General features: G+C 43.5%; 1 protein-coding gene across 1 annotated transcript; it reads right to left on the reverse strand.

Annotated features, from left to right (window-relative positions):
- Positions 1-73: 73 nt before the first annotated feature.
- On the reverse strand, positions 74-9,319 carry trpa1a (transient receptor potential cation channel, subfamily A, member 1a). The gene is made up of 27 exons (XM_062552413.1): positions 9,221-9,319; positions 8,950-9,100; positions 8,357-8,532; positions 7,395-7,502; positions 7,180-7,288; positions 6,935-7,083; positions 6,573-6,709; positions 6,414-6,462; positions 6,216-6,315; positions 6,019-6,119; positions 5,127-5,296; positions 4,746-4,910; positions 4,298-4,412; positions 3,915-4,081; positions 3,636-3,726; positions 3,175-3,234; positions 2,984-3,082; positions 2,826-2,896; positions 2,567-2,729; positions 2,373-2,462; positions 2,037-2,206; positions 1,740-1,869; positions 1,426-1,608; positions 1,230-1,298; positions 1,004-1,120; positions 423-517; positions 74-298 (listed from the first exon to the last, which is right to left on the reverse strand). Exons 1-27 carry the CDS (start codon positions 9,317-9,319, stop codon positions 109-111), a joined length of 3,324 nt encoding a protein of 1,107 aa, XP_062408397.1. The 3' UTR covers positions 74-108.
- Between the last annotated feature and the right edge of the window lie 2,432 nt (positions 9,320-11,751).

Below are 11,751 nucleotides of genomic sequence, written 5' to 3' on the forward strand. Positions count from 1 at the left end.
AGTAGTCCTCCCATTCCTATTTAATTCCCCTTTGATTCTTTAATTGGCATTTGATTCCCCTTTGGCTCTTTATTTACAGTATATACATAGGCTATGGTTCTGGCAGATCTATGTCCTCTTAGCAATCACTGCTCTGATGACCGGAGCCCACTTGTCTGTCCTGGAGCAGTTTTTTATATGGGAGTGGATCCTATCAGGTCCATCTGTCTCCTCCGATTCCGAGTTGATTTCCATTTTTTGCATGATCAGCTTCAGCAGGGTATTCTGCTTCTCCACGAGGCTGGAGATCTCTCTCATTCTGCAGTTAAAAAAAATTAATAATAAATAGATAAATATAATGAGATAATAAAATAAATAAGGCCAACTTGTCTTACAGTAAGTAACAGCAGTGAGTAACAGCAGGTTAAGATGTGGTGTAATACCTGTATTTCTGCTTGGCTAGTTCCCACACCAGAGGAGTGGATTGGCGAGAGGTGAGATTGAGCCGAGTCTTCCCTTCCTGCGATTCCTCCCCAATTATGGAGTGGATTAGACTCCTTGTCTGTTGAGAGAGCAGTAATGCCAGTGTTTTGTGTAATTCTTCAGTGAGGACCATACATCCCATATCCATGAAGTTTCACAGTTCCAGTGAAGGTATCTGTTACTATAAACTGCAGCAACCCCACTGGGGTATCAAGTAGGGCTGATCGATTTGGGGAAAATATCTAATGTCTCGATTTTTGAATGTCAAAACACCAATCTGAAGTCCTGTGCTTCTCATGCACTAGGCATGCTCACTAATCAGAAGTGGCACAGTCTGGGAGAATGATATGAATATAAATATATAAAACATAAATATGACAAGATTAGCTGCACAATTATTTGTAGATTTCGAGTTTTGATAATTGCATTGGTTCATATTGCAGTTACGATAATTGTGCAGCCCTTGTATCAAGAGTTGGACTATGAAGTAGTTGACTGAATTCAGTATGTGCTGCTAAGGAGAGAAGTGTCCAATTAGATTGAATTCCTCACGTGCCTTTTGAAAAGATCTGTTGGGGTAAACTCTTACAGTAGCCCGGTCTGCCCGCTTCATGAACCAGTGCGGTAGCTTCTCCTCCAGGCCCGTGTGCAGGTCAATCTGCAATCATGCCGTATGTATTAATAGAGGACTCTACTTACTGTAGAATGACATGTTTTAAGACTCAGGGGTTTTTTCGTCTGCTTGTAATAGAAAGGTCTACACATACTTGCATAGCGATTTGCTTGAGGATAGCATTTTTCTGGACTTCAGCTATGTCACCAACAGCCAGACCAATCTACATATGAAACAGTTGTAGATCATCAAGATTATTGTACCCAACCATAACAAGTACAACCAAATGACAGAGAGGAGACCATTTCAGTATTTTACAGGCCTTTTAAATGTGGCACAGAGACACTTACCAAAAGGTTGACCAGCAGAATTGGTGCCACGAAGACAAATCCAATGAAGATGATAAATGTGAGTGTGGGAAAGGGAAGGTTTCCCTTTAAATAGGGTTTCAGGATGTTCTCATGGTAGTTTAACTCTCCCACCATCATGACAACAGTTTGCATTATTGACAACAGTACGCTCCCAAAGTTTTTCTGCGGGCAAGGAGCAAAGCCAAAGTATCAACCACACGGTGTGATAATCACATATTGGATTTGGAATTGAAACATGATCAGCCATTCTAAACTATTTGCTGGAAGTGTTTTTATTTATTTATTTATTTTACCTGCTCGAGCATCAGGGCGTGAAAGGACAATGCAACAGCAAGTATCAAACAGATAAAGATCGAGATGGTGCTCACAAGGGTCTTTGCAATCTCTTGGAACATAACCACGTAAATCCCAAAGCGTTCAAAGCTGTGAGGATGGCGGTGTGGACAAGAAAAAAAAAAAAAACAGTATCAGTTTTCACTGGGGATTCACCACTGAAATTAATCCCCCATTTCGCCCACCAACATGTCTTCCCAGATAGCCAATGTAAGGCTCTGCCTTTTTGTTTACATGGGCCTGTCCAGAGAACTCACCGCCGCAGATAGAGCAGGAGGTTCACCCAGTTGTAGAACACGGAGAGAGCCCCTATCTGCCAGTGCCAGGCTGTCCTGGTGTCCAGCAGCAGCATCACCACAAACGTCAAGGACGTGATGGCCGAGAGCCAGTCCAGCACGTTGGTCACGTCGCGAAGGTAACCTGTCCGCTGGGAGGGGGGAAAGTGATCAATGTGTGCGCACAATATTGCATTTGCATGTGCTCCAGCTGTTAACTATTTAAAGTTAAGCAGTCAAACGAAGTTGAGTGTATAGTTGAGGCTACTGTAGTGGATTGTACTGTAGTGTTATCAGGAAGATAAGGTCATAGCCTACCTGTTGACATATCTGCACTATTTCTTTCCCCATTGCATACAGATTCATTGCCAGGGTCAGGAATAGACAGAAGTTTATCACATTGCATTGCTGCAAAAATGAATTTTAGTCAGTTAACGTTCTGTTTGTTTATTTGCGTTTGTGTTGTTGCTACGTAGATCTCTTACATCAGTCTGTGCCGTAGGCTGCCCTACCTTGTATAATGAAGTGGTAGTCATAGTGACCTCATTAGTAGTGGTGGTGTTATCGGCCATTTTGAGAATGGGTCTCAGGTTCAGAATGAGGTAGGTCAGAGGAAGGAGCCCCAGCATGTAAACGGCCATATTTAGTAGATGCACTTTGACACCGTAGGCTTTCCTGTGTAACAATCACAGAACAGTGAGGCCAATAGGCACAGTTGATGCACACAGGCATGTCATCTTTATATTAATGCATTAATGAATCTTCACTCACCATTTCATCTCTAAGTACTTTCTGCAGACAGGATGAGTCAATAGATCAACTCGGTTGTGGTCCACCATGGCCTTTACTCACACACAAAAGAAATACGCTAAGTAATCGCATACACCTTAGATAAAACATATGTATTGTTGGAGTAGCTTTACACTTACATTCAGAGCTGGAAGTGGCTTATGGTCTATGCCTTTGTCCATCCTTGCCTGCTTTACATATTGATGGGGTGACTGAAGCCACTGGAAGTTATACTCAATCTATTTGCAACAGAATGTATTCATCACATCAGCACCTGTTATTTTCTACTGAAGAAACTAGCTTTAGAAACAGAATCCAACCCTAGACTAACCCAGTAGTTCAAGCTGTTGGGGTCCTCCTCCGACTCCTTTATGCACAAGTCAAGGAGACTCTAGGGGTTTTACAGAAACACACATACACATAAGCTAAAATGGCAAGGCACAGCTTAGAGCAAGTAGCAGTGAAGAGTTTTGGCCAAAAACGAACCATCTTAACTACTGAATAGTCATTTAAAACAAACAGCACCGTTATCACCAATAAAAGCTGTCTAGAATGCTGTATTTTGGAGATCTTGTTAGCAATGACGTTCTGTGAAAGCTTTCAACATCAGGAAGTGATCCAACCTGGACCACAGAACTGCATATTATGTACTGTAGCCTACCTACAACAACAGGTGTATTGATCTATCCATCACAGGACCATAAACGGAGAACGTTCATGAAGATTTGAGGTGCTGCCAGTGCCACGTTTAAGTACATTTTTGTTTTGAAAAACAGGAGAATTTGTATTGACCTTGAAGGTCTCTGGAAGCAGTTCGATCATGTCCAGGACAGCACAGCGCTTGGTGGAGTCGGGGTTGAATGTACTAAGAACTTCTGCACATCTGCAACAATATTTAGTTGTTGTCTGAAACTTCACTGATGCAGAAGAGTAGGAACCCTTGTTTACACCCTCTCCCCAAAACACACACACACACACACACACACACACACTCAACACACATGCTCTTTCAGAGGTAAGACACTTGCGTATTCTTCGAATTTGGTCTCGTGAATCAATCTGTGGACTTGCCTGTCACTCTCGAGCACCACCTCGACGGCCTCTTTCCTGTAGTTGTGGATGGCCTCGTGCAGGAAGGAGGCGCCGCTCTTGTTGAGCAGCACCTGCGCTCCCCTCCTCAGGAGCAGGCGCACGGCGACGGCGTGGCCTTCCCTGGCGGCCAGGTGGAGCGCCGTGTTCTGGAGGAGCGCACGGGAAAAGCAACCGCGCCTCGTCAGCTCTGAACACCGCCACGACACGGATCCTTTCAAATTCTTGAAGTTTAATTATTTTTTTTCTGTTGTATATGAAATTCTGTGTGTGTGTGTGTGTGTACTGGAATGACTGTACACGAGATATGCAATGATGTTACTATTTCACTTCAAGTACGGAGAAATCTGCAAAAATAACCTTACCTTGTCATCATCTGTTTTGTCCAGCAGTTTGATGTGTGATCCCAGGAGACTGTCCATTGTCCGCGTGTAGCCTCCTGCTGCGGCGTGATGGAGGCATGACCATCCTTTGTAATCACTACAAGTCACAGAGAAGGCACACTCTGAGTCAGCCAGGAAGCAACCACCGATTGTCCCACAGTAGGGTCCAATCTCGGACTGATCAGCTACACAGAGTTATATTTGTTGTGTAAGTATAATTCAAAGGTGTTGTAGCAGCGCAGGTGCATTGTTGTCTTTAGGAGGTCCTGGCGATGATGTGTGTAGTGCTGCTGGTAATGGTGATGCTACTGTGATCGTGGCCCCTGGTGCATTTAGTAGTGATGTGTTGTCATTGTGAGGGGTCATCTGGGTTTGCTGTGGTGTGTTTGGTGAGGGAGAGCTCTGCCTTTACTGTGAGGCGCGATCTCACCTTTGGCACAGCGCTCCTCTGCACAGCAGGAGCTCCACCACTCGGAAGTGACCGTGCCGGGATGCCAGGTGGAGAGGGGTCATGCCCCTCTCATCGCCCTCGTTCAGGAGCCGGGTGTTCGTCATGGTCTCTAGGAGTCTGTTGCAGGTATTTATCCTCCCAAACCTACAGAAAGCACACCTGTTTCAAGCTGTGTCCCTGGAGGTGCTACAGAGTACCATACATTTGTGCCATTTCTCAAATGATCTTGACATGGATTATGCAAACACAGGATTTTACAGTATATTATATCATTCTCTACAACTATCATCACAAGGGTGAAGGAGTGGCCATGACGGTCATAAAGCAGACTCTGAATTTTGTAGGTCAGTGAAGACTTACTCAGCTGCGAAATGTAGAGCAGACTTCTTTTGTTTGGACTTTTGGTTAGGTGACACCTCCAGCCCCAGCATGCTCCTCACTGAGTCGACCACGCCCAGTTTGCAGGCGTAGTGGAGAGGAGTACAGCCCTCAGTGTCCTCATCACGAAGGAGCTCTCGCACACACTCATGCTGCTGGGGAGAAAAATATGGGGGGGGGGGTGTAATTTAGTAGTAACGTTGTGAATCATAATTGATTTACAATGTGTGCATGTATTCTAATTTGAACAAGGAATCAGTTAAATTAGTTTTAATAAGTGATAATCCCCATGAATTCTTTCGATTGAGCTGGCTCAGAAACAGAGCTCCTTTCCTCTGCTTAAAACATGTGAATTAGTGGAATGAACGGTAGCTCTCTGTTGTAGGTCTGGTAAGGTCAACTCATGGTACATGTCATGTCTGCAGCAGCAGGGGGCAGTCACACATCTTACAAACCAGAGCCGTATAGAGTGTTTGGCCAACTGGGGAATCTAATGGTCTGAGCTCAGCTATCCCGTTATGCAGTTGGTTCTGAGACGGTCACGGGGTTTGTGAACGCCATGTTTCATACCAACATTGTCCATTCCCCATTGTCCACTGTACTTATTGTCCACTGTACTCACTGTTCTATAAAGAATAGATCGGCGACTGTACTATGGTAATGGGTATCTGATGAATGTTGGGGTCCACAAACCATGTGACTGCCGCGGAAACCAATCGCATCACTGGATTTGATTCCCTAGTAGTCCAATTTCTCTATATTTGTGGCTCTGTTACAAACCAAAGTACTGCTAAAGCCAAGCAAGTTGGCATCATGTCTTAGACAAGGAAGAAAATGTCACTAGAGGACTCGCGTAAGCTGGTCCCTGTGTCACCTGTAAAAATTCCGTAGGAAGGTTCCGAAGGCCCCCTGGTTGCAAGATGGTGAGGTGCATGAAGTTACATCCACCTGTGTCCTTCACTGTGAAATCGCAACCTGAAACAATATTGTAAGTGTCTTCCTTAATTATTGATACCTGAACTCCTAAACAGATTGGATATTCATGTGCGTTACTTATGGTGTGTTAGTTACCATGAGACAGCAGTAGGCTCACTGTTCTCCAGGCCCCACAGCTCGCGGCCAGAAGTAATGGAGAATGCCCCTTGTAGTCGGTGACGTCAATGTCGGCACCCTGTTGTATATGAAACAGTACCAATACAGCGATTAAAGGCTAAGCCTGTGTATACATCAGATGCATAGACAGAGGACGGCAGTAGTGCTTACACTCACCTTTGAGATGAGATATTCTGCCAGTTCATGGTGATCAAAGATGGCTGCCCTACAACAAGCCAATACTGCTATCAAACATTCAATACTGCTATCAATCACAAAGATTTTTTTTTTCATGAAACACACACAGTTTGCAGTGAGTGAGAAGACTGTCTATACTTATGCAGAGGGGTTTGGCTGCATCCGTCGGTGATGTTGATGACGTCCGAGATGTTCTGACAGGCAGAGAGCATGACCTTAACTGCCTCGGTGGCCCCTTGTGTACAGGCTGAGTGGAGGGCTGTTGATTGATCACACTTGTAAACAGAAACCAGAGAGATCATATACCTTAGTTGAATATCCATTTACATAGGCTCAAGGCACAAGCATCGTGATCATTGGAATAACATGATCAATTTAAAGCATGCCAATCACCAAAAGCTGGAAATGAGCATAATCTTTTGTCAATATTTTTTTTTCACTTTCAACAGAGTTTTAATCTCCTGGCATTTTCAGTCGAAGGGCGTTCTGAGAGTTCCTACTTGTTGTTGTCTGTTTATTTTCGCGCCGTACGCCATACAGAGTTTGATGACTTCAATGTTTCCTCCACGAAGAGCCAGATGAATAGGGCTGTTGCAGGACTTGTCCACATAATTGATATGTGCCTCGATCGAATGACCCATCTCTTCTCCTGAAGGTCAGAATACATGGGACTATATTGCACTTTGCAGCTGAATTGAATGTGGTTGAGTGAATATTGCACTTATATTGTAAAGACAATACAGACCCCTTTGAAGAATAACCTGCATAGATTGTTTCGCCCCAGCAAAAGCAGCAGCATGAATAGGAAAATGTCCCAACTTGTTTTGGCTGCAAAACTGTGCGCCATGTTTGAACTAGAAAAACAAGAGCATAAAGCTTTGGTAGGCTTTCTTCGGGTCATTCATTCATTCATTCATTCATTCATTTAATTAATTCAATCATTCATTCAGCTTCACTTACCAGTATATGAAGAGCTTCATGGTTATCTGTTGCACAAGCGATCATTACAGGTGTGTTATCTAGCTCTCCCTCCATGTTAGCATCAGTCTGGCTGTAGGAGAGGAGTTCCTATTCGAGATATAGGATCTTTCAGCTCAGTGAACAGTCCCACTGTTGTTCTCAATGTCGGTCTCAGACTGCACATATAGAAACTGTGAGATGCATATCTATAATTTTGTTATTTCAAGGCATCCCAAGGTATCCGGAGGTTAAGCAACTCAAGCGATACGGTAGATCTGTACAGCAATTTATACAATTCCATCCCTAACCCAAGAATGGTTCACTCAAGCGATCAGTAGCACATACACATCCCCTGGAGCATTCTCGGTCTGTGTTACTCCATACAGTCCTGCCACAGAACTAACAGCCGACAGGGATAGGCAGTATGTGAGATACGTGCATATCTATTAAAGTAATTTGGAATAGTATAGAATAATTTCTTTTTGATAGTTGTGTATCAAATATTTACATCAAAATGATTGTATCAAACATAGAAAATAATATTGTTTTAACAGTATTGCCTGTGCTTTTGAATATAGAATACTTACCCCAGAAAAGAATACATGATAATTTCATGGCATGTATCATTGTATCATGTATGCACTGGCATGTATCATTGGGTGATAAAACAAAACAAAAACAGTAGGTTGAGGGCTTTGTTCATGCTCGTTTAAGACACACAACAAGTTAAAGATTGATGTCTCATTTGTCTTCACTGATTTGGTGTGAAGGTCAACTTACAGTCCAGGTGACAGAGCTGTCCAACCATGCACATATTTTGTCATACCAAATACATTTTGATGTATTTTTTTTGTGTAAAAAACTAAAAATATATGTTGGTACATCCATGACTGAAGGCTGTGATGCCGGAATGCTTTCTAACTGAATGTGAAAGCTGATCTACTGCACAACCCTAACGTTACCTTCACTAAGGCGTTGCGGCGCAAACTGACAGCCAAGTGGAGTGGAGAGAGAGAGTTCCTGTTCAGGACGTTGGGATTGGCTCCAAGAGCCAGGAGAGCCGAGCAGCTTTCTCTCTGGTCCTTCTGCACAGCCCAATGCAGTGGGGTGTTGCCCTCCTGGTCCACGGCATTCAGCCCTGCAGGGAATCAGCCCGCTCAGTACATCCTACATACCATATTGCGCTACTTGTGTCTTGTGGGTCACCTCTTTCTTTAGGGTGTGCACAGACAATACAGTGAAAATAGCATGCAATGCCTAACAGGTTTGATGTCCTCAATATATTACACTTTTACCTTCTTTGGAAGGGATGAAGTCATAATCCGGTTCAAAAGGAAATGCTCAAAGATTCCCCTCATAACTCACATCATGTTAGTGGACGTGAGAACATGTTTTCTGCCTCTTGTTTCAACAGAATGTCTTTCTGTGCATCTCACCTGTGACAGTCATTTAAGGTCTTACACCTAACACACCTTGAGCACAAGGAATTTCAATACTTATAAATGCTTATTTATGAGTACATGACAATAAACTTTGAACTTTATGCTGCACCCACCTTCTGCTCCGGCTGCTTTTGAGATGAGGAGTATGGTCTGAAGGTGTCCACCTGACGCGGCGTGGTGCAGCGGGCAAGCTCCAGCGTGGTCTCGTATGGTCAGATGGGCCATGTGTTTCTCCAGCGCCACCAAGTTGCCCTGCTGAGCCCACTGCAACAGCAGCGGAGAAGGAACTGGGTCAGCATATGGGGAGGGGGGGTCCAACAGAACTGCACATGAACCTCTCCGACCCTCCGGGACGAGAGTGCTTGGGATCACGGAAGGACTTACTTCAAACACATTTGCCCTCATCCGCACTGTGTCCTCGTCATCCAGAACGTCCTCAGAGGACTTGGGGACATGCTTGCGATTTACCCTGAAAATAGACATCTTTGCAGATCCAGCAGTTGAATTCAACTTGTTGAAGCAAACAGACGTTGAATTGAAACACGTTCTTACAGCACAGATACAAGCATGCCATTTCTTATTTTCTTACATGTTTTAGAAGCTTGTTACCTCATAACCAGAAAATTGTCTTGCATATTCCTGAGGAGTTATGTCTATCAAACTTCTCTAACAATATGAGTCTTACCTTTGTGGTGTTGTGGCCATCTGCTGGCTTTCTGATGCTTGTGAGGTTGTTTTTATACCACCCACTTCTGGTGTTTGCTTAGGATATCGGATTGTCATGTGTGTATTGAGATGGGGTCAGATAATGTCTTGTTGTCACTCTAAAAGATTTTCTAATTGGCCTCACAATGTCCTGGCACCCACTTACGTTAGTCATATTGGGAAATGAAAATGGAGCATCACCAGGCTTTTATATATGGAGAGCATTTGCACAATTGCATCATTGGGTCTAATTGTGTTGCATTTATTTCCATCCTTGACTTCTATTTCAGATAACGTAATAAGTAACGCATTACTTCCCAAAGTGTGAGTATCAATCATGCAGTTTGCCCATTTTATGGTTCAATTCTAACCAGAGGCTATTCATTTAGGCTGGAAAATTGAGGGCTGGAGACTTTGCAAGCATCTGATTTCAGGAACACTGTGCTAGTGTCCTTGTGTGCTTATCTGAAAGGCTTGTAATTTTCAATGGTACACAGGACAACATGTTGGTTGTTAGGGGCGTCAAACAAGGGAAAAAAAAAAAACAGACAGCTCAACGTCACGTGCTAAAGGCCTGTAAAGAGAAATACCCCCATGAGATGTTCTGTTGCCTTGTGCAAATTAGAATGTAAAATGTATTTCTCTGGCCATAGGGATATTTCTGTGCATTCAGTCCTTAATTAAAATGTCATCATCTATCAGGAACACCATCGTAAAACCATTGTGGAAATGTTAAATGTCCCTGTTAATGTACTCGATCAGTACAACCAACCTAAATGAACGTATTGACATTTAAAGACAGACTGGCTGCAGACTGCTGCAGTTATTTATGTTTTGTAGTGTGTAGCCTGTCAGGGTATAGGGGTGTCGTCATATGGATTGCTATTTAGTCATATGGATTGCTTAGTTGTTTGGGAAAAGAAAGCGACCTATAATTAATGTCAATATTTGTCCAGCTTAATTCAATAGAACACAATCGAGGGATTGCATATGGTGGTTCCTCATTCAAACAGGTCCCCATGGCATGACTGATATTATGACATTAGTAACACTCATCATAGGCCAGGTGATTGTGCCACGACTGCCATAAGCATTTGTTCTGTCATAGCATCAGCCTCGTGTCTAATTCAGTGAGTTGTATATTTCATTATTCCTCAAGTAGGAGACTGGTAAAAGTTTTTTGCTATGAAAATTCAGTTTTACCATCAATTATTTCTCAACAGTTGTACCATGTCATGATCAAGGCTGAAAGGCCTCTTTCCACTGCTGCCTCAGCAAGGCTTTCCTAATGAACAGGTCTGCATTGTGTTATCTTGCACCTAGTGTTCCCTGACGTAAACCTATAATTGCTTTGAACCAGAAGGGGGAATGCAAACAGAGTGCTGGTATGATTTATTATACTACAACCCCTCCACGCCGAGTACGGAACATTTAGGAATATTTTGTTCTGCAAGGAAGGCAGAAATAACCCTCTACCACAACTGTTGTGAGTCAGTGGCTTTGTAAAATCAGAAAGCGATCGAGAAGCATATTCTGAACTTTCTGAACTGTATTTACTATCATGCCTTGACTACTATAATGTCCTCCTCATGGGCCTTCCAGCTTGTGTGGTAAAATGGCTAAAGATGGTCCAGAACGTCGTGGCCCGTCTGGTGTTCAATCTACCAAAACATATAATGACACATACATGTTCACTGAGCTCCACTGGCTTCAGATGCAAGTCAATAATGCTTGCATACAAAGTGATTAGTGGGTCTGCACCCACTTACTTAAATGCTCTCATAAAATCATATGTCACCCATCAGTCGCTGCGCTCCTCCAATGAATGTTGTCTGGCACGGCCGCCCACTCCCACAGCAATCCACACTTTTTTCATCTATGGTTCCCCCGTTGGTGGAACGATCTGCCAAGCTCCACCAGAGCAGGGCCGTCCCTCTCTACCTTCAAAAACCCTTCCAAGAATACCTCCTCTATAGCACTTCTGACCACCTCACACACCTAATATGCACTTACCATACTCTTTCACTCTTCTCTCCTTCCACTACTTCCCTCTCTTCTCTTCTCCTCTTCTCCCAGTCCTCCTCCTCCATACTTCTACTAGTACTTAATCGGCACTATCCTCTAGTAGTGTTGATACAGCAATAACTCCCAGCTATATTCTCCTCTTCACTGTAGTTAAACATTATTCTAACACTAGCTTAGCAGCTGTA

The sequence above is a fragment of the Sardina pilchardus genome, chromosome 2 (genome assembly GCF_963854185.1).
Source record: "Sardina pilchardus chromosome 2, fSarPil1.1, whole genome shotgun sequence".
NCBI classification, from domain to species: domain Eukaryota; kingdom Metazoa; phylum Chordata; class Actinopteri; order Clupeiformes; family Clupeidae; genus Sardina; species Sardina pilchardus.